This window comes from Panthera uncia, chromosome D4 (assembly GCF_023721935.1).
Source record: "Panthera uncia isolate 11264 chromosome D4, Puncia_PCG_1.0, whole genome shotgun sequence".
In the NCBI taxonomy this organism is placed as follows: domain Eukaryota; kingdom Metazoa; phylum Chordata; class Mammalia; order Carnivora; family Felidae; genus Panthera; species Panthera uncia.
In genome coordinates, this window is record NC_064807.1 from 319,621 (window position 1) to 345,940 (window position 26,320).

At 37.5% G+C, this 26,320-nt stretch overlaps 1 protein-coding gene across 2 annotated transcripts in view; it reads right to left on the reverse strand.

The window, feature by feature from the left end:
• Positions 1 to 7,809: 7,809 nt before the first annotated feature.
• Positions 7,810 to 26,320, reverse strand: part of ZNF484 (zinc finger protein 484) — a 39,504-nt gene continuing 20,993 nt past the window's right edge. For both annotated transcript variants that reach the window (XM_049634302.1, XM_049634224.1), the window contains 2 exons: positions 19,094 to 19,263; positions 7,810 to 18,709 (listed from right to left, as the gene is read on the reverse strand). In XM_049634302.1, coding sequence (XP_049490259.1) covers positions 16,949 to 18,709; positions 19,094 to 19,263 — 1,931 coding nt within the window. In that variant the 3' untranslated portion in view covers positions 7,810 to 16,948. The remainder of the gene's footprint in view (positions 18,710 to 19,093; positions 19,264 to 26,320) is intronic.

Consider the following 26,320-nt stretch of genomic DNA (forward strand, 5'->3'; position numbering starts at 1 on the left):
ATATCTAAACATCATAAAAGTCATGTATGAAAAGCCCACAGCTAATATCATCCTCAATGGGGAAAAATTGAGTGCTTTCCCCCCTGAGATCAGGAACACGACAGGGATGTCCACTCTCACCACTGTTGTTTAACATAGTGTTGGAAGTCCTAGCCTCAGCAATCAGACAACAAAATGAAATGAAAGCATCAAAAGTGGCAAAGAAGAAGTCAGACTTTCACTTTTCACAGATGACATGATACTCTACATGGAAAACCCGATAGACTCCACCAAAAATCTGCTATAATTGATACATGAATTCAGCAAAGTCGCAGGATACAAACTCAATGTACAGAAATTGGTTGCATTTCTATACACCAATAATGAAGCAACAGGAAAAGAAATCAAGAAATGGATCCCATTCACAATTGCACCAAGAATCATAAAATACCTAGGAATAAACCTAACCAAAGATGTAAAAAACCTGTATGCTGAAAACTATAGAAAACTTATGAAGGAAATTCCACAAAGAAAGGGAAAAACATTCCATGCTCATGGATTGGAAGAAAAAATATTGTTAAAATGTCAATACTACCCAAAGCAATCTACACATTCAATGCAATCCCAACCAAAATGACACCAGCATTCTTCTCAAAGCTAGAACAAACAATCCTAAAATTTGTATGGAAACACAAAAGACCCCAAATAGCCAAAGTTATGTTGAAAAAGAAAACCGAAGCAGGAAGCATCACAATCCCGGACTTTAGCCTCTACTACAAAGCTGTAATCAAGACAGCATGGTATTGGCACAAAAACAGACACATAGATCACTGGAATAGTATAGAGAACCCAGAAATGGACCCACAAATGTGTGGCTGACTAATCTTTGACAAAGCAGGAAAGAGTATCCAATGGAAAAAAAAATACAGGCTCTTTAGCAAATGGTGCTGTGGAGAACTGGACAGCAACATGTAGAAGAATGAAACTAGGCCACTTTCTTACACATACACAAAAACAAACTCAAAATGGATGAAAGACCTAAATGTGAGACAGGAAACCATCAAAACCCTAGAGGAGAAAACAGGCAACAACCTCTTTGACCTCAGTGGCAGCAATTTCTTGCTTGACCCATCTCCAAAGGCAAGGGAATTAAAAGCAAAAATGAACTATTGGGACCTCATCAAGATAAAAAGCTTCTGCACAGCAAAGGAAACATTCAACAAAACTAAAAGGCAACTGACAGAATAGAAGAAGATATTTGCAAATGACATATAAAGGGTTAGTATCAAAAATCTATAAAGAACTTACCAAACTCAACACCTGAAAAACAAATAATCCAGTGAAGAAATGGGCAGAAGATATGAATAGACATTTTTTCCAAAGAAGACATCCAGATGGCCAGCAGAAACATGAAAAGATGCTCAACATCACTCATCATCAGGGAAATACAAATCAAAGCCACACTGAGATACACCTCACACCAGTCAGAGTGGCTAAATTAACAACTCAGGAAACAACAGATTCTGGCAAGGATGTGGAGAAATGGTAACCCTCCTGCACTGTTGGTAGGAATACAAACTTGTGCAGCCACTCTGGAAAACAGTGTGGAGGCTCCTCAAAAAATTAAAAATAAACTACCCTACAACCCAGCAATAGCACTACTAGGAATTCATCCAAAGGAGACAGGAGTGTTGATTCATAGGAGCATATGTACCACAATGTGTATAGCAGCGCTTTCAACAATAGCCAAATTATGGAAAGAGCCTAAATGTCCACCAACTGGTGAATGGATAAAGAAGATGTGGTTTATACATACAATGGAATACTACTTGGCAATGAGAAAGAATGAAATCCTACCATTTGCAGCAACATGGATGGAACTGGAGGGTATTATGCTAAGTGAAATAAGTCAGGCAGAGAAAGACAGATATCATATGTTTTCACTCATATGTGGAACTTGAGAAATTTAACAGAAGACCATGGGGGAAGAGAAGGGGGAAAAATAGTTACAAATACAGAAGGAAGGAAGAAAACCTAAGAGACGCTTAAATACAGAGAATAATCTGAGGGTTGATGGCAGGGGGGTGGGGTCAAGGGAGAGGGGAGTATGGGTGATGGGCATTGAGGAAGGCACTTGTTGGGATGGGCACTGGGTGTTGTATGTAAGTGATGAATCACAGGAATCTACCCGCAAAACCAAGAGCACACTATATAACTGTATGTTAGCCAACTTGACAATAAATTTTATTTTATTTAAAAAAAATGGGAAGAAGACATGAAAAGACATTTTTCCAAAGAAGACATCAAGATGGCTAACAGATGCATGAAAAAAATGCTCAACATCACCCATCATCAGGGAAATACAAATCAAAACCATAATGTGATGTCACATCACACCTATCCAAATGACTAAAATCAACAACACAAGAAACAACAGGTGTGGGCAAGGATGATACTGCAAACTGGTGCAGCAACTGTGGAAAATAGTATGGAAGTTCCTCAAAAAGATAAAAATATAAGTACCATACAATCCAGCATCACTAGGTGGTTACTTACTCAAAGAGTACAAAAATACTAATTCAAAGGGATTTATGCATGCCAGTGTTTATAGCAGCATTATCTACAATAGCCAAATTATGGAAACAACTCAAGTGTCCATCAGCTGATGAATGGATAAAGAAGAGGTGGTATGTATACACAATACCATAAAAAAGAAGGAAATCTTCCCATTTACAATGGTATGGATGGAGCTAGAGAAAGTCACTCAGAGCAAGACAAATACAATGTGATTTCACTCATATGTGGAATCTAAGAAATAAAACAAACAAGCAAAGGGACAGAAAAGAGAAAGAGAGGCAAACCAGGAAACAGATTCTTAACTATAGAGAACACATTGATAGGTTGCCAGAAGGGAGGTGGGTGGGGGGAATGGGTGAAACGGGTGATGGGGATTAAGGAGTGCACATGTTGTGATGAGTACCAAGTGTTGTAAGGAATTGTTGAATCACTATACTGTACACCTGAAACTAATATAACACTGTATGGTAAATAACTTTAATGTAAATAAAAACTTTAACAATGGTACTGGTGATGGATATATGGAGATTATTATACTATTCAATATTTCTACAATAAACAATTGCAATGGTTAAATTAAAAAAATAAAAGCAACATATGGAAATGAGTAGCATTTCTGTACACTAACAACAATATATCTGCAAAAGAAATAGAGAAATGAATGTCACTTACAATAGTGTCAAAAACAATATGATACTTAGGAATATACTTAACCAAGGAGGTGAAATATCTGTACACTGAAAACTATTAAGACATTGATGAAAGAAGCTGAGGACACACATAAATGGAAAGATATCCTGTGTTCAAGGATCAGAATAATTAATATTGTTAAGATATCCATATTGCCCCAAACCATCTATAGATTCAATGCAACCCCTATCAAAATTCCAATGGCATTTTTTACAGAATTGGATAAAATGATCCCAAAATTTGTATGGAACCTCAAAAGACCTCCAAATGTCCAGATTAGTCTTGAGGGAAAAAAACAAAGCTGGAGGCATCACACACCCTAATTTCAAACTATATTACAAAGCTATAGTAATCAAACACTATGGTATTGGCATAATACCATAAATCAATGGAACAGAATCAAAATCCCAGAAACAACCTCATACATATTAAGTTAAAAATATTTGACATGGAGCCAAGAATACTCAATAGGGAAAGGACGGTCTTCATCAAATAGAGCTGGGAAAACTGGATAACTACATGCAGAAAAGTGAAACTGGACCACTCCCTGCTACCCCTCACAAAAATTAACTTGAAAGGGACTAAAGACTAAACATAACATGTACTAACATAAAATTCCCAAAAAAGAGGAAAAACTCCCTGACATAGATCTTGGCAACTATTTATAATTTATATACACATGACACCAAAAGCAATAATCAAGTGGGACTACATTAAACTCAAAAGCTTATGCACAGCAAGTGAAACAGTTGCAAAACAAAATGGAAACCTACAGACAAAATATGCAACTCAGTAGCAGAAAAGCAAACAATCTGATTTAAAAATGGAGGGGATCTGAAAAGACATTTTTTCCAAAGATGTCCAAATGTCCAATAGGTACAGGAAAAGATCCTCAACATCACTTATCATCAGGGAAATGCAAATCAAAACCACAATGAGATACCACCTCATATCTGTTTTAATGATTATTTTTTTTAAGGGAGATAACAAGTGTCAGTAAGGATGTGGAGAAAAGGAAATGCTTATGCACAGCTGATGGGAATGTAAATTGGTGCGCCACTATTAAAAAACAGTATGGAGTTTCCTCAAAAAATTAAAAATATAACTAGGATATGACGGAGCAATTCCACTTCTGGGTATATATCAAAGGAAATAAAACCAGTATATCGAAGAGATGTCTACACTCCCATATACTGCACCATTATTCACAATAGCTAGGGCATGGAAACAAACTAAGTGTCCATTAACAGATCAATGATAAAGAAAATGTTATACACACACACAAACACACAGTGAAATACTAATCATATAAAAAAGGAAATCCTTCCATTTGCAACATGGATGGAAATTTAGGGCATTATCTGAAGTGAAATAAACCAGACAGAGAAAGACAAATAATGTATGATTTCACTCATATATGGAATCTAATAAAGTCAAACTCATAGAAACAAGAGAGGATGATTCCTAACAGCTGGGGTGTGGGGGAAATGGGGATGAATAATTTCTGGCAATGTAATGTAGAGCATGGTGACTATAGTGAATACTGCATTACATACTTGAAAGTGGCTAAGAGACTAGATCTTAAATGTTCTCACCACACAAAAAAGCTATGTGAGATAATTGATATATTAACTAACCTTATAGTAGTAATCATTTAGCAATGTATGTGCATCAAATCATCATTTCACACCTTAAATTTACACAATGCTACATGTCAATTACATCATGATAAAGCTGGAAAAAATGTGAATAAAAATAGGAATTTATATAAGAAAAAAGGAATTAGAAAGTTATCATTTTGCAGATATCAGACTGAACAATTGGGCTAGGTAAGAAACATGAGTAAATGCTAAGTATACTGGATGAATCTTTGAGGAGTAAATCAATACCTTATGCCTTCTGACATGATGAACTTAGAATACGGAATCATTTCTATGGCATCCTTGAAAAAAGTTACTCAAATCTAGTCATGAATAAACATCAGACAAAAACAGTCTGAGAGATTCTACAAAATAACTGGTCTGTACTCTTCATTAAAAATGTCATTCAGGGGGCATCTGGGTGACTCAGTAGGTTGATGGTCTGACTCTTGGTTTCAGCTCAGGTCATGATCTCATGGTTCGTGGGATCAAGTCCCACATTGGGCTCTGTGCTGACAGCATGGAGCCTGCTTGGGATTCTCTCTCCCTCTCTCTCTCTGCCCCTTCCCTGCTTCTCTCTCTCTCTCTCTCTCTCTCAAAATAAATAACCACTTCAAAAAATGTCATAAAGTACATAAAAACTACATCACATAAAAAGACAAGAGTTGTAGTAGATAAAAGGAGACAAGATAACTCTAAGATTTTCTTTAGCAATAAAGTATGCTATTTGAACAAATGGCAAAACTTGAATAAGGTCTGTGGATTGGATAATATTGGATCAATATTAATTCCTGCTTTGGTAGTTATGTTGTGGTTATTTGGAATGTCCTTTTTTAAGGAAACACAAACTGAAGAATTTGGGATAAAGAGGAGTCATGTCTACAATTTACTGTCAAAAATTTTTTTAACATTAAAAAAAATTTTTTTAAAGAGGCACCTGGGTAGCTCAGTTGGTTAAGCATCTGACTTGGGCTCAGGTCATGATCTCACAGTTTGTGAGTTTGAGCCCCACATTGGGCTCTGTGCTGACAGCTCAGAACCCGGAGCATGTTTCGGATTCTGTGTCTCCCTATCTGCTCCTCCTCTGCTCACACTCTGTCTCTCACTCTCAAAAATAAATAAACATTAAAGAAAATGATAAGTAAGTAAGTAAATAAATAAATAACTTTAAAAAAAAGTGATATGTTTATGTGGGGAGAGGGTTGAAGTACATGTAGTTAAATGTTAACATTTGGGAAATCTAGGTGAAGAATACATGGGAATTTTAAGATGTTCTTTCAAATTTTCTTTCAGTCTGAAATTATGTCAAAATAAAAATTTTAAAGAAAAAAAAGTATAGCTGAATTATCACAAGCAAAATCAACAGAGAAATGACAGATTAGTAAGAAACATGCAAGGCATACAACAAAGGAATCCTGTCCAAAATATATAAAATCAACAAAAAAAGAAGATAATAGGCAAAGACAATATGCAGGCAGTTCACAGTAAAATAAATAAAAATGGCTTCTAAACACACACACACACACACACACACACACACACACACACGCAAGAACCCCACCACGTTCATGTTAAAATATGGTTAAGGGATGCGTGGATGGCGCAATTGGTTAATTGTCAGACTCTTGATCTTGGCTCAGGTCATGATCTCACAGTTTGTGAGTTCGAGCCCTGCACTGGGCTCTGTGCTAACAGCACAGTGCCTGCTTGGGATTCTGTCTCTCTTTCTCTTTGCCCCTCCCCAGACTATTCTCTCTCTCTCTCTCAAAATAAATAAACTTAAAATATGGTTAAAAATATGTACATAGTTACCTTTTTCTCATTTCAGACTCAGAAAAAATTTGACAATCCTTTAACTTCTATAAAGTTAAAATATCCCCAACCCAAAAATCTATGTAAAAAGTATACTGTATACTTTCTGACATGTAAAAACAGCTACAAACAAATGCCCATCAAAATGTGATAGGGTGGGGCGCCTGGCTGGCTCAGTCAGGAGAGCACGTGACTCTTGATCTCAGGGTCCTGAGTTTGAGACCCATATTGGGTGTGGTGATCATTTTTTTTAATATGAAAAAAATGTGATGGAGTAAATAATAATGGTACATCCATTATCAATGTATATATAGAATATATACCAATAACATTTAAAAATAAGTGATACAGATATGTGTACTAATATCCAGAGTAATTAGCCAGCCATGCTGATTTTCTGCTTAAATTCCAAAGATTAAAATTGGCAGAGGAATGTGGGGATTGCATTTACTGCATATTCTCTTGTAATGTTTTAAATATTTTAAGCAAGTGCATATATTATCAGTAATAGATGAACTATATTTTCTCATAGAACTAAATGATATAGCTGTTGTTTTAACAGAATCTATTAATTCTGCAACTGAAATCTATTAATTCTTTCTTTCCAATGTTGATATCAATATTTGCATTTTCTCGTCTTATTTCATATGCCGTATTTTCTAATACTATGTTAAACAATAATGGCACCAGTTGAAAAACCTAATTGCTGATTTTTAAAAGTTTATTTATTTTGAGAGAGAGAGTGTGAGTGGGAGGGGCAGAGAAAGGGAGAAAGAGAATCCCAAGCAGGCTCTGCTCTGTCAGAGAAGCCCAACACAGGGCCCAAAATCCCAAACTGTGAAATCATTGACATGAACCAAAATCAAGAGTCAGACACACTTAACTGACTGAGCCACCCAGGAGCCCCCTAACTACTGATTTTAATTCAACTATTTATTTCTACTTAAAATAATTTGTTGTTGCTATTAGCAAAATAACTACATTTGAGTAGTTTCTAACCATGTCTATTTTATTAGTAAAGAATGATGAATTGATCAAATACTTTTCAGTAAATATTGATATTAAACCTATTGTCTTATGTATTTATTTTTTAATTTTTAAGTTTATTTACGAGAGAGACAGAGACAGCATGAATGGGGGAGGGACAGGTAGTGAGGGAGAGAGAAAATTTCAAGCAGGCTCTGCACTGTCAACACAGAGCTTGATGTGGGGCTTGAACTCATGAAACCTCGATATGACCTGAGCTGAAACCAAGAGTTGGAGGCTTAACCAACTGAGCCACCCAGGTGCCGCTCCTTTCTCTTTTTTTTAAATGTTTATTTTTGAGAAAGAGCAAGAGCAGAGAAGGGCAGAAAGAGAGGGAGACAGGATTGGAAGCAGGCTCTGTGTGGGGCTCAGGAACTGTGAGACCATGACCTGAGCGGAAGTCAGAGGTTTAACTGACTGAGCCACCCAGGCGCCCTGCCTTTCTCTTTTAACTTAGGTTATCCTCACTGATATCCCATCACTTTTGAATTTCAGGATTAAAATCATTACTAGTTTTTATTTTATATACTGCAAGATTCATTCTATGTGCTAAAATGTTACGAGTGTTGCATCTATGGTCATAAGCTACAAGAGTTAATAATAATTCCTTATTTTTGCATTATATTTATTATGATGGCTTTATAGTGATGGCGTATTTTTAAATTTCAATGAAGCAATGAAAAGAAATAAAAATATATTGGGAAATGCTATCTCTAGGATTTGGAATAATTTGAATTAATAAAATTATCTGGTCTCTAAACATACCAAAATCAGATATGAATCCAACTTTTCATGTTGTTTTTTAAAAATCAGCTTTATTGATATAATTTACATACAATAAACGGCATCAATTTAGTGTTCAATGCATTTGACAGTTGTGTACATTTGCAAAACCACCAACACAATAAAAATACAAAACATTTTCATTATCCTAAAAACATTCCTTGTTCCCCTTTGATGAACATCCCTCCCTCCACCCCCGGCCCCAGGCAACCACCAATCTGATTTTTGTCACTTTCTGTTAGTTTGCATTTCCAGAATTTCATATAAATGCAATTATTCAGTATGTTATACCTTTATGTATGGCTTCTTTTACTCAAAATGACTTCAATTTATCTGTGCTGTTGCACATGTCAGTAGTCATTGCTCCTTACTGCTGAATAGCACTGTAGCAGTCATTTATGGATATGCAACATTTTGGATATTTATTCACTTGATGATGGACATGTGAGTTATTTTCAGTTTGAGGCTATTATGAATAAAACTATCCACAATCAAGTATAAGTCTCTATGGGACATAAGTTGTTGGTGCTTTTGGGTTAAATATGGGGAGTGGAATGACTAGGTTGTAATGGTAGCTGTATGTTTTAACTGCTTAAGAACTTGAAAACTATTTTTCGAAGTGTTTGTCATTTCAAATTTCCACTTGCCACAAATGAGTTCCAGTTTCTGCACAACTTCCAACATGTGATGCTGCCAATCATTTTGATTTTAGTCATTGTAATGAGTGTATAGAGGTATAATTGTGATTTTAATTTGTATTTCCTTAATGGCTAATGTTGAAAATGCTTTCTTGTCCTTCTTGGCCACATCACATCTTCTTTCATGAACAACCTTTGAATTTGTTGCAATTTTTTAATTAGATTATTTGCTTTCTTATAATTGGGTTGTAAATGTCCTTAAATTTTCAGGATACAAACCTTTTGTCAGATATCTATTGCAAATATTCTCTCCCATTCTGTACCTTGCCTTTTCATTTTGTTAGTAGTGCTTTTCAAAGGTTGAGTTATTAATTTTGAAAAGTCAAATTTATCTTTTTTTTTTTTTATAGTTCATTATTTATGTGTCCTATTTAAGAAATCTTTTCCTAATGTCCTGGTATATTTTAAAAAAATTTTTAATGTTTCTTTATTTTTGAGGGACAGAGACAGAGCATGAGCTGTGGAGGGGCAGAGGGAGAGGAGACACAGAATCTGAAACAGGCTCCAGGCTCTGAGCGGTCAGCACAGAGCCCGATGCGGGGCTCGAACTCACAGACTCCGAGATCATGACCTGAGCGGAAGTCAGACGCCCAACCAACTGAGCCACCTAGGTGCCCCTGTCCTGGTATATTTTAAATGGTTGCTCTGTATAATGATATTTAGCATCTATTGTAAGGTTATCAACTTTTTTCATTTCCCTTTTGATTTGGATCAATTTCCTCTTGCCAGGAAATCATTCATTTCCTCTAGGTAGTATTCTCTCTCTTGATCCTATTAATGGATACAGTATCAATTGTGCTTCTTCTTACTCATTACAAATCTTATGTAAATTTGCTCTCTTTACCTTATTTAAACTTATGTGGGGGATCTACTGGGGTTTTAAAATATTTTTCTACTTTAAAAGAAAAAGGATGGATTACTTTATACATCTTGATGCCTGAATAAATTTAGGCACGCTTTCAGATACAAGAGAAACCTAGAATAGAATGGCTTATGTAAAATCTGCTTATTTCTATCACCTAGCAAAAGTCTGGAGTTAACTTGCTATTAGTGTTGACTAAATATTGTCACGACCAGTGTCTCTGATTCTTTCCCCTAGGATTGAGAGAAGGTTGCCATGCCACTGCCCCAGGCATCACGTGCAAGGCCAGAAGGTGGGTAAATTAATGGCAGCAGCTAAATCTGTCCCTTTTTAGGAAAGCAAAGGTTTTCCCGGAACACACCTATCAGTGTTTTGCTTTTCCTGGCCTGAGTCAGTCACCAGGCAAACTAACAGCTTCAAAAGATGCTAACAAAGTAAGCAATAAGGGAAGAGGATTGGAATTGCTTAGCAAACGCAACACTGTCTAAAACTGTGAAAGTGGCTATCCATGCCCAAGAAACAAATAATCACTTTTCCTAAAGATACACAACATATACCAAAAAAGACACTTAAAAATCTTCTAATATGTGAAGCTTAACTAAGACTAGAAACTCAGAAACTATAATAGACAGACATATTTAAACATGTAAAAAATAAAATCATGTGAATGAGAAAATATATACAAAGTCAAGAGTCAAGCAATAGTTTTCTTAAGAGTTATTACCATTGACATACAAAAAGCTGTTACAAATTGACAATCCAAAATAAATAAATAAATAAATAAATAAATAAATGGTATAAAAAGGCAACTCACAAAAGAGCAAGGTATATGGCCAAGAAACACTTAAAGAGGTACATTAATATGTAAATTAAAAGTAGTTATCACTTTGCAATCAGAAAACTTCTCCAAGTTAAAAAGTAACCACTATTTTTAGTACAGGGGAAACCGTTTTATACACTAATGTTGGAAATATGAAATGCAAGTCTTACTCCACAGAGATCTGGCAATTTCTTTAAGTAAGAAAACACAGATGGGGCGCCTGGGTGGCTCAGTCGGTTGAGCATCCGACTTTGGCTCAGGTCATGATCTTGCTGCAGTTCATGAGTTTGAGCCCTGCTTCAGGCTCTGTGCTAACAGCTTAGAGCCTGGAGCCTGCTTTGGATTCTGTGTCTCCCTGTCTCTCTTCTCCTCCCCGGCTCACACTGTCTTTCAAAAATAATAAACATTTTTTAAAAATTAAAAAAAACCCACACTCATACGTGTGCACATATATTAATGGTCTACATCACCAAGTAAAAAGAAAACTATGAAGTTGACAACCATTGCTCACATGGTGACAGACTGTTGCAGTGGCTGGAGTTGCTAGAAGAGTGGACAAAGTCCAAAATTCAATAAATAGAACATGTCACATTTACATAGTTTTATGTGTGTCTACACACACGTATGTGTTTCAACATATTTAATTAAAAGAAAGGCTGATGTCTGGTGGGGACACTTCTGTCAATGAGTTGGCATTGTTCTCCATTGGGGTCTTCATTTGGTGGGCTCCTCTCCTGAGTATTGTCTTCTCCTACCTCTATATTATCTCTACGGCCTTGAGGATCCGCTCCTTAGAGGGGAGGCAAAAGTCCTTCTTACTATGGCAGCACCATGTTCACATACGTATGGCCCCTCACTCACTGGGGGAAGACCAGCTGGTCTCCATCCTGTATGGTGTTGTCATTCCCGTGCTAAACCCCATCATCTGCCCTTGAAAGAATAAGGACATTAGAAAGGCCTTGAAAGTGGTGGCAGAAAAGGTAGCAGCCTTCAAATCTCATTTCCCTTGACTTGTACTGTTTCTTTTTCTATGATGATTAGTGATAGAAAATTACCCTACTGACACAATCTGGTTGTTTCTTGCCAATATTACTAATAAAACTCTAAGAATTAAAATTTCAATGATAAAACAAATGAGGCAAAATGTATAGATCAACAATAGATGAATTTGGGTAAAGGGTTACTATATATTTTTTGTACTCTTCCTATTCTTGAAACACTTCTATCTGTTCTATGTTTTAAATGATTTCCACATAAAAATTTTAAAAAGTTTTTAAAAAGGCAATTATTGGGCTGGCCTATTTGTCCCCACTGGTTTGAGACACAGGCATGAAATTTAACCAATAAACAAAATGAATTATATTTCTTGTGAAATTTGCTTCTATGGGAATACTTCTTCTTCCTGTAACAAATTTAGTATCCTCCCAGTATGAAGTTTATGGCATTTTAAGAAAATGATGTATTTGGGGGCACCTGGGTGGCTCAGTCGCTTGAGCACCCGACTTCAGCTCAGGTCATGATCTCACGGTTTTTGAGTTTGAGCCCCGCATCGGGCTCTAGGCTGTCAGTTCATAGCCTGGAGCCTGCTTCAGATTCTGTGTCTCCCTCTCTTTCTGCTCCTCCCCCACTCACACTCTGTCTCTCAAAAAATGAATAAATGTTAAAAAAAATTTTTTTAAAGAAAATGATGTATTTGAAAAGAAAATTTGATGTATTAAGAAATGATTTAATTCTTCTCCATTGTCTATGATGTCCAGTAAGATACAACTCATGGACAAAGACTTTTTGACATACAGCAATTCTGTAGGATAATTTACAATTGGTTCCAACTTACATGAGAAGCCTTTCTCATTTTCAGAAAATACACAATTTCACTCATGCACAAATACTGAATACTGAAAACTGATTTCTGAATGAAGATATTTTCACACAAAGTGCATTAATTTTGTCTACTTCCAGCAGACATTTTATGATTTCTACATGGTTCTTCAAGGGATTGCTTTTATAGGTTTCTCTCTCCAAAATGAGTTTCCGGGAAACAATAAGCTTTTGGCCTGTTATTTCTCTCATGTGTGAATTTGCTGACGTTCAGAAAGCTGACTTTCCAGCAGATGATTTTTCTGGTTATTGTATACATAAGGTTTCTCTCCAGCATGAATTCTCTGTTATGTAATGAAGTAATGATTTGTGAATGAAGCTCTACTCACATTTACTAAGAAAACTACTCTCTCCTATGAATCATCTGATATATAAATGTTGGTTTGCGTTAAAGTTTTCTTACATCTACTGAATTCACAGAATAAGATTCCTTTTAAAAATTAAAGTACACTGCTAATTAAATTTACATTGTAAAACTTTTTTAAAAGTTCTGCTGTAAATACAAATGAACTATATTATAGTTCTGGCATAAAAAGCTATGTCCAATTCACACTACTCTCCTTCTTGCACATGCATCCAATCTATACTATCCTTGGAGTTCCATCTAAGTAAGAGTTAGCTCCCCCCATTCCACCCAGAACTGTTCCATCATCCATTCCCCAATTTCCAGCGCCCCTTCAAATATGTGGAGGCCCACAAAAGGAAGTCTTCCTTTCTCCTAGATGTTACCATGTTGACAGAAGGTAACATATCTTCTTTTTTTGGCTTAGTAATGTAGAATTGTTGTATGTATGTATGTATTTATAAAGTTTATTTTGAGAGACACAGAGAGAGAGAGAGAGAGAGAGAGAGAGGAGGAGGGACAGAGAGGGAGAGGGAGAGAAGAGAGAATTCCATAGGCTCTGTACTGGTTATGCAGAGCCTGATATGGGGCTCAAGTTCACAAACCATGAGATCATGACCTGAGCCAAAACCAAGAGTTGGACACTAACTGACTGAGCCACCCAGGTGCCCACATTTTTTAAAAATGTGCCTGGGAATAAAAAGGTTGAGAATCACTATCTCAGTGATCCTTCTAAATTAGTCTTTAAAATCCTTATTTTCAAACCCCTGGGCTCATACACCAGCCTTCATTAACTTAATTTCCTATTCATTACCCAAAGGAAAAAAGCCACACTATTAAAAAAGAAACATGACAGTCTCAATCTCCTTTTGCCAAAGATTGGCAGCTACCATAATAAAATCTGATACCACCACAGTCAGTTTTCTCTTAGGTTTCAAAGTTTACAAAATCTTCAACAAAACAGTAAATGCCTTAACTTTTAGCCACAAAAATAGGAAACAGTGTCACAAATCAGTGCATTTTCACTTTTAAATTAGCTTGGAAAATTCTGGTAATTTAAAAAATATATTTCTGGACTCCACACTCCTTAGAAAGGAACAAGCTATTGGGGTGCCTGGGTGGCTCAGTCTGTTAAGCGTCCAACTTCGGCTCAGGTCGTGATCTCACCATTTGTGAGTTTAACCCCACTCAGGCTCTGTGCTGACAGCTGGGGCCCTGGAGCCTGCTTCGGATTCTGTCTCCCTCTCTCTACCCCTGCCCCGCCTCCACTCTGTCTCTCTCAAAAATAAATAAACATTAAAAAAAAACTTTAAAAGAAAGGAACAGCTATCTCAGGGCATTGAAAACTTCTGCTAATGATTAGACAGAGCAGGTAGTACAGACAAGTACTTCCTTTGAGAACTAAAAATGGTGGAAGAAAATATTAAATATACTTAATTTTGTGATGGCACTTACCAAGAAGTGAGAAAATACAGGAATAGGATTAGAGATAAGACATAACCTCTGGAGTCTGGGACTATTAAAAAGAGGTGTTTGCTAATTTTTAAAGCAAATACCGAAGAAGAGAGGTTAAGACAGTTTTTAACAAATTTATGGACCTAATGGGACAAATACTAAAATTAAGTTCCTTCACAGAATGAGGCACCTAGAAAATCTCCCCAAGTCCTACATCTCTAGGGTGAAAAACACCAGACAAGCCTTCCCTGGGACTGGAGCCCAGTCTCACACTCTCAGTACAAGACTGGACGAAGACAGGCAGGGGTGCTTATGCTCTTGCCTAGTCCTACCTGTTAGAGTCAAAGGCAAATCTTCTCTGGAAGATGATACCATCCAGACCACTTCAGTGTCTCTGCAGTGCCTAATATAGAGTGCCTGGTAGCTGATTTAAAATTACCAGGTATAGGGGAAAAAAACAAGCATTACCAAAATCTGAAACCACGAATGGAAAAAGTTTTACAGAGGGTCTAAATTGTGGGGCAATCTCTAGACAAACCAGAGGAAGACATGAAGCAAAAGCATACTTTGTATAGATAACAGCAAGAAATTTCCCAAAAGGTAAAGAAAAAAACCACCAAGCTACAGATTAAAAAAAAAAAAAAACACAGCAAACCCCAAACAAGCACACAGAAAATCACACCTAGGCATGCCACTGTGAACTGCTGGCAGCCGAAGATAAGACAAATTTTGAAGGAGGGAGAGAAAAGGGGAAAAAAGCACATTATCTTCAAAGGTACTTACATTGAAAGCCTATTTTCAAAAAAAAAAAAAAAAAAAGGAAAACATATATGGATTAATATAAATGAACATGGACTCAAATGACTGACCACATCAACTACACACAAAATCCAAGTGCATGACATTAATACCATGTAAACCAAGAGGGAAATAAAGGAGCTAATGTTCTAGCTCCTCACCTCATCTGGAAAGTAGAGAGGGGACTCATTTATTTTAGCCTTCAATGAGTGAAGTATGCATACAGTATTAACATCTGATGCAGTAAATTTTAAGGCAAAAAAGAACATCAGTAGCAATAAAAACAGACATTTCATAATAATTTTCAATTAACCAGAAAGAGTATAACAACTCTAAATCTGAATGTATGTAAAAACAAAGACTCAAAATATAAGAAAAAAATGGGTTGATCTACAGGAGAGACAAATTCACAAATATTCTGGAAGATGAAACACTGCTTTTAGAATCAGTTAGAAAAAAAAAGATTTAAAAAAGTCTGTAAGAATACAGAGGGTCTGCAAACACAATGGGATTAATTTGTGGACACTGGGAGGGGACAGAGGATTACTCTTCCGAAAGTACAACCCTGTCTTCTTAGAAAACAAACTCAAATGTGAACAGTAGTGTCCCATAGTCACCTGGCACGTAATGGACATGCAGAGAATGTACCAACAAAACTTCCATGGAAGGAAAGAATTCTAGGTTTTGAAACCCATTTTCTTAATTTGTCTCTTTTCCAAACAGAAATTTAAAAAAATATAGACTTCTGTGGATGAGGCTGACAGTCCAAAGTGCTGACCTCTGGATCTGTGACCTGAGTCCCATGGCCTCAGGGCCAGTCCTGAGGTGACAAGTAAGGAGTCTGTGGGGCTGCCGTCTACCTCATTGGTCACTCTGGGGACACAGCTGGGATAACTTTATGCCTCTTGGGTGTGAGTTACCTAGGCCATGGCAGGGAATTAATAAATACAGGAACATATTGGTTAATAACTAAAGAGGCCTATGAATATTCAAGTAGGCCTGTGGTTCTGATTACCAATCTCAAAGTCAAATAAAAAAAGTGTTTATCCAAATTTCCACACACTAATAGATACTATAAATAATAAATAAGAGTGGCTTCTTCCAAAAGGGGGGAAAAAAGTCCTTTGTGTCTTTAATGTCAATTTTCACAAAAAACCTCTGGCTTCTCTTCATTATAGACCTGAACTGTCCATACTTTTGCCTTGATTTCAGTGCCCTTGGACAATGAAAAAATTTTTTTAGCTCTCTGCTCATTAAGAACTTCCTTTAGTCAATATCGAATATTTTTGCTACCCAGGGCGTGAGAAGCTCAACAACCCTGAACTTATGAAGCTGCTTCTCCACAACATGAAACAAGAAAGACTAAGTCCTCTCCTTGCAGATTTGCTATTATTTCCAGGGGCTTGACAATTCCAGTACCTGTCTGGTAACTAAGTGTGGCCATCACACATCACTTAAACCCTTCCTCCCAAGTATCTCCCGCAAACGTGTAGCTGGACATCAGCTCTGTAATCCAGACATTCCTACTTCTGACCAGAGGTAAGGTGGCTTTGGTTACCTCCTGCTTCTTAGTCCCATGGTAGCCTCTCATTCCTTGGTATCCCCACACCATGATTGTGGCAGTGGACATGCTACTTCCCCAGTGTCAGATTTCTGATGTATCCTGAGCTGTGGCCTCCAGTTTAAGGCTTTCTTAAAGTCACTGCCTTTATAGGTCTTTTGTTTAGTATGAATTTTCTGGTGTTTAATAAGATTTGATCTGATAGTGAAGGCTTTTCCACACTCAGCACATATAAATGGTTTCTCTCCCGTGTGAATTCGATGATGCTCATGGAGTTGTGACTTCTTAATGAAGGCCTTCCCACAGTCACTGCATCCATAGGGTTTCTCTCCAGTATGAATTCTCCGATGCCGATTTAAGTGTGATTTCTGGATGAAGGACTTCCCACATTCAGTACAAATATAGGGTTTCTCTCCTGTATGAATCCTCTGATGCATAATTAGTGTTGATTTTCTGGCAAAAGCTTTCCCACATTCGCTGCACTCATAGTGTCTCTCTCCAGTATGAGATTGCTGATGTATATGGAGGCCCGACTTCCGAGTGAAGGCTTTTCCACAGTCACTACATTTATAGGGTTTCTCCCCAGTATGAATTTTCTGATGCGTAAACAGATTCGATCTGTCAGTGAAGGCCTTTCCACACTCAGCACATCTGTAGGGTTTCTCTCCTGTGTGAATTTGCTGATGCACATGGAGTTGTGACTTCTTAGTAAAGGATTTCCCACAGTCACTGCATTCATAAGGCTTTTCTCCAGTGTGGATTCTCTCATGTGTAATAAAATGTGACTTATGGAAGAAGGCCTTTCCACATTCAGTGCAAACATAAGGTTTTTCTCCTCTGTGAATTCTCTGATGCATACTTAGTGTTGACTTCTGGATGAAGGCTTTCCCACACTCAGTGCATTCATAATGTCTCTCTCCAGTGTGGCATTTCTGATGTATCCTGAGCCGTGACTTCCAAGTGAATGATTTTCCACAATCACTGCATTTATAGGGTTTCTCTCCAGTATGAATTTTTTGGTGTTTGATGAGATTTGACCTGTCAGTAAAGGCCTTCGCACATTCGGTACATATGTAAGGTCTCTCTCCAGTATGAATTTTCTGGTGTATAATGAGATTTGTCTTGTGAGTGAAGACTTTCCCACATTCTGTACATATAAAGGGATTCTCTCCTGTGTGAATTCTCTGATGCACATGGAGTTGTGACTTCTTTATAAAGGATCTTCCACAGTCACTGCATTCGTAAGGTTTCTCTCCAGTATGAATTCTCTCATGTGTAATAAAATGTGACTTCCGTATAAAGGCTTTCCCACATTCGGTACATACATAGGGCTTTTCTCCCGTATGGATTTTCTGATGCATACTTAGTGTTGATTTCCTTGTGAAGGCTTTTCCACATTCAGTACATTCAAAGTGCTTCTCTCCAGTATAATTTTTTTTATGTATATTGAGGTTTGAATTCTGAGAAACATTTTTCCCACATTCACTGTATTCATAGGGTTTTTCTCCAATATGAATTCCCTGGCATCTGAACAGATCTGACTTCTGGATGAAGGCTTTTCCATATTCACTGCATTTACAGTGATTCTCCTCGGTGTGAGTTTCCTCATGACTTGACTTGAGGCAAAAGTCCTCCTCACAGTCAGTGCATCTATAGGGTTTCTCTCCTGTAGAAGCCTTCTGAGGTACAGCAAGTTGGGGATTCTGAGTGAAGACTGTCTCATATTTGCTGCGTTCATGCTGTTTCTCCTCAGGATAGATACTTTGATGTGCAAAGAGGTGTGACCCCTGGTTGAAAATTTTTACAGAATCAGAAAATAAATTGAGATTCTTCCCAGTATGAATTTTGTGATGTTGAATGAGAGCTTGCTTATGACTCAGAAGTTTCTTACACTGATTATATTCACAACCATTCATTTCTGTATGAGAATTCATAGGAGTGAAAATATTACCATATCCAATAATCTTATCAAGATTTTCTACTGCATTGTTTCTATAATTACATAAGCTTACAATAGGCTTCAAACTCCTTCCAAATGAGTCATAGTTCTGGAGCCTTTTTCTTGCAGGAACAAGGTATGTGTTTACATGATCAGTTTTCCCAGTGTCCTTATATTCACAGTCTCTCTCATTAGCTACGGTTTCCTTGTCAACAAAGGCGACATGACTTACACTTTTGTTCTGGTAGTCCTCACATCTCTCCGTCTGTTTGTCATCTTGCCACAATTCTTCTAAAATGGAATAATATGGGTCACCTCTTGTAAAGAGATTAATTCTCTCAAACCGTATTGAAACTTCTTCAGACGTTCCCTGCTGTAAAGTTTCAAAACCAATATCCCCATCTAAAAAAGAAGGAAAAAATAAAACACACAAAGAAGAGTTAAGAACATAGAAGGGATAATATATACAGGTGATTTAGGGTGAATACAGAGAACTGTGAGAAGCTTATATAAATTTAACAAATATGTATGCAAATATATAAAACATAAATAATACAGGATTTGTAATAGATTTATATGTGGGACAGCAGTAAAATGAACCCTTACAGTACATTTACTAAACAAGCAGTGGCAGCTAGATGTGCCAGGCACCGTCCTAAGTTCTATACTACCTCACGTAATCATCACACCCTTTCGTGCTTGGTGTCACCCTTGTCTTTATTTTACAGACGAGGAAACTGAGCCACAGAAGAGTCAGGTAACTTGCCCAAATCAAATGTTTAGTGACTGGAGAAGATGAGCCTCAAACTGAAGCCATGTCAGCTCCATGTACATTAGCAGAAATACACAGTAAGGTGTCAGAGGGGCAAAGTGACAAACTATGTGGCTTAAAAGAAACGTATGGGTCTAGCTTCTTATCATCCTCATTATTCTTATCCTATTATTCTAGTTATCCTTCATCCACTAATCTCCCACTTTCTCTTTCCCTATTAATCACTGTGCCCTAAACACCAATTTATTTATGCACAGTGAAACTACTGCAGTTTCAGTCATTCTGACTTAGCCAAATGGCAAAAAATATCTATGATTCGATTCTTTGTTCTGGTTTGGGGTGCAGAGATACATGCACTCAACAGGAGGCATATAACAGCAGACAGGGGTGGCTTTCTGAAGCAGGGCCTGAAAGCTGTCAATCAAAACCTGTCCTCTTCCTTTCTTTGGTTTACAAACCCACTGAGAGAAGAATTTGTCATGTGTTAGATAATAGGCAGTAACGTCAGTTGGGATCCATATACCTATGACAGGATAAACGTGGTGTTTTGAACAATGAAATCTATTAGTAGCACCTAAGATGAACTAGTAAAAAAATATGGAGGTAGCACATCCAAGTAAGGTTAGAATAAACTTAAAGGCTTGAAGAAATATAGACATGGTTTTGAGTAAGAGGAGGAGGGCATCTAAGTGATATTTTCTAAAACAGAAAAGTTAGTAAAAAGAGCAGAAAGAATTATTTGAGAAGATGTATCACAGGGAAAGTAAAGAACCACAATAGAACATGATGAAATTTTGAAAGGTGAGCTATCTACTCTTAGCATGCTGCACTGGACCTGCTCTTCCTTCATATAAGCAGCCACCAGATGGACCCTTAAATGCAAAAGCCATCAGTCATTCCCCTGAGTATTCTATACAAGGGCCAATGCTTGCTTGAGACACACAATCAACAGTGACAGCATTAAGATTCGTTTCCCTGAGCCGAGCCTAGTGATGATCACAATTTATGCTGGAATTGAGACCCTTAATTTCAATCTGAGACACACAACTGTCTCTAAATGGCAATTTTAACTTTCAACTTGGGTTGGTTATACATATGACAGAGGCTCATAGGACTCAGTAAATGTAGCATAAAGCAGCAAAGTTCTAAGTATGTAGTCACCAGCAGGCAGGTGAAACTGATAGCAAAAGAGAAAAAAAAAAACAAAAACCCTTTGGCACTGGTGATCATCTTGACATCCTGCTCACTGCACCAACTGTTAAGCTGCCTGCAAAGAAAGGATGGACCCCCACCCCAAATTTGGTTCAGATGTCAAGACTGAGGATGCAATACACACACCAACAAGGTATGAACAGGTTCATTACTTAGCACAAGCAGTCAGGCTGACCACTCCTGTGCAGCTTCCCACCAGCACCGAGGGAGAGAGCACCTGTGCTTTCTTGTAGATTTGCCCAGATGTGGGGCAGAAGGCAAGGAGAGAGGGGTGAGGCTTAGGAGATGTCAGCAGTCAGACATCAAAAATGAAGTCAGATGTGACACCTAAAGCACAAGCCACAAAACCAAAATCAACAAGTGTAATTGTATCAAACTTAAAAGATTCTGTGTTCACAGTAAAAGAAACCAACAACAAAATGAAAGGAAAGCATACAGAATGGGAGAAGATATTTGCAACCATGTATCCAATAAGAGGTTAAAATCCAAAATAGATTAAAAAAAACCCGTAAGACTCACTAGCAAAAAACCAAATAACCTAATTAAAAAATGGGCAAAGGACAAGAATATTCTATCTAGCAAGGCTGTCATTCAGAATAGAAGGAGAGGGGGTGCCTGGGTGGCTCAGGTCATGATCTCACAGCTCATGAGTTCAAGCCCTGCATCAGGCTCTGTGCTGACAGCTCAGAGCCTGGAGCCTGCTTCAGATTCTGTGTCTCCAGCTCTCTTTGCCCCTCCCCTGCTTGTTCTCTCTCTCGTTATTTCCCTCTCACTTTCTCTCTCTCTCTCTCTCTCTCAAAAAAATAAACATTAAAAAAATTAAGAAAAAAAAAGAATAGACGGAGAGATAAAGAGTTTCCCAGGCAAACAAACTTAAAGGAGTTCGTGACCACTAAACCAGCCTTGCAAGAGATCCTAAGGGGTACTCTGTGAGTGGAAAGGAAAGACCAAAAGTGATAAAGACAAGAAAGGAACAGAAAAATCTGTAGAAACAACAAAACAAGTAATAAAATGGCACTAAATACATATCTACCAATAATTACTCTGAATGTAAATGGATTAAACGCTCAACTGAAGATACAGGATGTCAGAATGGATAAAAAAATAACACCCTACAAGAGACTTGTTTTAGACATAAAGATAGCTGCAGATTGAAAGTGAGGGATAGAGAAACATTTCCCATGCAAATGGACCTCAAAAGAAAGCCACAGTAGCAATATTGTTATCAGACAAACTAGATTTCAAACCAAGGGCACTATATCATCATAAAGGGGCCTATCCAACAAGATCTAACAATTGTAAATATTTATGTCCCCAACATGCGGGCACCAAAATATATAACACAATAACAAAAGTAAAGGAACTCACTGATAATGATACCATAATAGTAGGGGACCCTAACACCCCACCTACAGAAAGGGACAGGTATCTAAGCAGAAAATCAACCAGTAAGCAATGGCTTTAAATTTTTTTTTTTTTTCAACGTTTTTTATTTATTTTTGGGACAGAGAGAGACAGAGCATGAACGGGGGAGGGGCAGAGAGAGAGGGAGACACAGAATCTGAAACAGGCTCCAGGCTCCGAGCCATCAGCCCAGAGCCTGACGCGGGGCTCGAACTCACGGACCGCGAGATCGTGACCTGAGCCGAAGTCGGATGCCCAACCGACTGCGCCACCCAGGCGCCCCAAGTAAGCAATGGCTTTAAATGACACACTGGACCAGATGGACTTAACAGATATATTCAGAACATTTCATCCTAAAGCAGCAGAATACATACAGTTCTTCTCAAGTACATATGGAACATTCTCCAGAATAAATCACATTTTAAAATACGTGGAAACAAATGAAAATGAAACACGATGGTCCAAAACCTTTGTGATGCAGCAAAGGTGGTCCTAAAAGCAAAGTATATACCAATACAGACCTACCTCAAGAAGAAAAATCTCAAATACACAACCTAACTTTACACCTAATGGAGCTAGAAAAAGAACAACAAGCAAAGTCTAAAGCCAGCAGAAGAAAGGAAATAATAAATATTAGAGCAGAAATTACATAGAAACAAACAAACAAACAAAAAAGACGATACAATGGATCAATAAAACTAGGAGCTGGTTCTGTAAAAAAAATTAATAAAACTGATAAACCCCAAGCCAGACTTATCAAAAAGAAAAGAGAGAGGAGTCAAATAAATAAAATCACAAATAAAAGAAGAGAAATAACAACTAACACCAAAGAAATACAATTACAAGAGATTATGAAAAACTATATGCCAACAAATCGGACAACCTGGAAGAAAAGGATAAATTCCTAGAAACATAAACCACTATAACTGAAACAGGAAGAAACAGAAAACTTACACAGACCTACAGCCAACAAAGAAACTGAGTCAGTAATCAAAAAACTCACAACAAACAAAAGTCCAGGGCCTGATGGCTTCACAGGGGACTTTTTTTTTTTTTTTTAAGTTTAAGGGGAAAGTGGGTGATGGGCACTGAGGAGGGCACCTGTTGAGATGAGCACTGGGTGTTGTATGGAAACCAATTTGACAATATATTATATGTAATATTTAAAAAATTCTCTCTCTCCTCTTCTGTACCTCCCCCACTTGTGTTTTCTCTCTTTCTCTCTCTCTCTCTCTCTCAAAAAAAAAAATATATATATGACAGGCTGACTGGTACATGAAAAGATGCTCACTCATCATCAGGGGAATGTGAATTAAAACCACAATGCAAGGGGCACCTGGGTGGCTCAGTCGATTGAGCATCCGACTTCGGCTGAGGTCATGATCTCACAGTCCGTGAGTTCGAGCCCTGCATCAGGCTCTGTGCTGACAGCTGAGAGCCTACAGCCTGCCTCAGATTCTGTGTCTCCCTCTCTCTCTGCCCCTCCCCTGCTCATGCTCTGTCTCTCTCTCTCAAAAATAAATAAAAACATTAAAAAAAACCACACACACACACAATGCAATATCACTTCATGCCTGTTGGAATTTCCATCATCAAAAAGACAAGAGATTACAAATGCTGGCACAGATGTGGAGAAGAGGGAGCCCTTGTGTACTGTTGGCAAGAGTATAAACTGGTACAGCCACTGTGGAAAACAGTACAGAGGATCATCAAAAAATTAAAAATAGAACTGTCATCTGATCCAGCAATTACACTTCTGGGAATATATCCAAAGGAAACAAAAACACTCATACAAAAACATATCTGCAACCCCATATTCCCTGCAGCAATATTTACTGCAATATTCAAGACATTCAATATTTACTGCAATAGTCAAGACATGGAAACAACCTAAGTGTCCATTGATGAATGAATGGATAAGGGTGTAGTGTACATATACAACAGAATATTATTCAGCCATAAAAAAATGAGGAAATCCAACCATTCGCAACTACGTGAATGGATCTGAAAGCACTACGCTAAGTGACAGAAAGATAAACACTACATAAGTGATGATCTCACTTACACGTGGAATCGAAAAAAAACTAAATTTATAGAAAGGAAATCAGACTTGTGGTTACCAGAGGCAGAAGGTAGGAGAAGGGGACTGGAGGAAGGTGGTCAAAAGATACAAAACTCCAGTTATAAGCACCAAGGACATGGTGCACAGTATGGAGACTAGAGCTAACATTCCTATACAGCATGTAGGAAAGTTGTTGAGAGTGATCCTGAGTTCTCATCACAAAGAAAAAACAATTCTCCCTTTTTTCTTTCTTTTCTTTTTATTGTATCTATATGAGCAGATGGATTTTATCTGAACCTATGGTTCATTTCACAGTATATGCAAATCAAACCATCATGTTGTTTATACAGTGATATATGTCACGTATTTCTCAATAAAATTGGAAAAATAAAGTCAGAATCTATTAGATATATGATGAGATGTTCAAAATATTTTATTAGAGAAACACAAATTAAAGTAATAACTAGAAATTATAATCCATTGGATTAGCCAAATTAGAAATTCTTAGAAACTGGGGCAGGGATGGAAAGAAACTGATGTCTTCGTACACTCATGGGACTGTAGAATAACACATTCAATCTAGAATAATGTGGTCATACTTCATCAAATAAAATATTATAACCCAATGATAAAGAAATCTCATTACTCTTCCTCAAGAAATTCTCATTACCAAAGAATAATTCATGAAGAAATTTATTGCAGTACTAATTGTAGTAGCTGGGAGGCTGGACAAGTAAAATGTGATGTCTCTCCGCACTATGGGATGCTATGCATCAGTTAGAAGCAATGAACTAGATGGGGCACCTGGGTGGCTTAGTCGGTTCAGCATCCGACTTCAGCTCAGGTCATGATCTCATGGTCCATGGGTTCCAGCCCCGTGTCGGGCTCTGTGCTGACTGACAGCTCAGAGCCTGGAGCCTGCTTCGGATTCTGTGTCTCTTTCTCTCTCTGCCCCTTCCCTGCTTGCACTCTGTCTCTGTCTCTCTCTCTCTCTCTCAAAAATAAATACACATTAAAAAATATTTTAAAAAAAAGAAGCAATAAACTAGAAAAACACATTGCAACATGAGCCAATTTAGTGCTAAGAGGAAAAAAAAGAAACTGAGTAGGACATATAGCACAGTACGCAGAGTACCATTTCTACAAATTAAAAATACCAACAATTTAAATTTTACAAACACTCTACAAATTCAAGGTTTGAGGGCAAACATATCAATTACATTAGAACAGTTACCTCTAAGGATAAAAACAAATATGGGGACTGAGAATTAAAAGAGAGAAATAAAGAAACAAATTGGGGGAGGGGAATGTTAGGTACATTGATAATGACATTAACTACAAACCAAGGAATATAATTAACTCAATTTCCTGTAAACAAAGTACAGAAACTTTGTGTAAAATGTCAAAATAAGTAAATTAGTTAGAAAGGTGAAGTCAGTGTTGTGTTACACTAGCCAAGTAAAAAGAAAATGCCAGGAAACATAAACTAATGTCATAAATAGTAAAACGCTGCCTCCCAAATGTAGTAATGGTACTCTCTAAGTCAACAGCTAGAGGAGAGACATGGGACATGATACAGGAGGGCACCTCTAAGTGACAATTCGGAAGCATTAAGGGGAAAGAGAGAAAATGAAAAGAAACCAGCAACAGTGTAACCCATAGTACTTTTTAAAAAGGTAAATCAATGAGTATCTAAATGTGTAAGAGAAGGATTTAAGACCATGATGTGATGGAGGTAAAGAGAATAGAAATGCTAGAAAAAGGGAGAAAAACCATAAAGCAGGATCCTAGATCCAAATTAGGAGTAATTATAGAACATTCCCTCCTAGAAAGTCAAGGAAAGACAAGGACGCTGATACGGGAAGGGGCCTTAAGGTAGGAATGGCCTTCAGATATCTAGGGACTGCACCCACGCCACCATGCAGTTCCAAAAGTGGAGAATGTTACAGAAATGTCCTACTGACAGTGCCCCACAAGCCCAGCTGCTGCCCATACAACACACTCTCCAT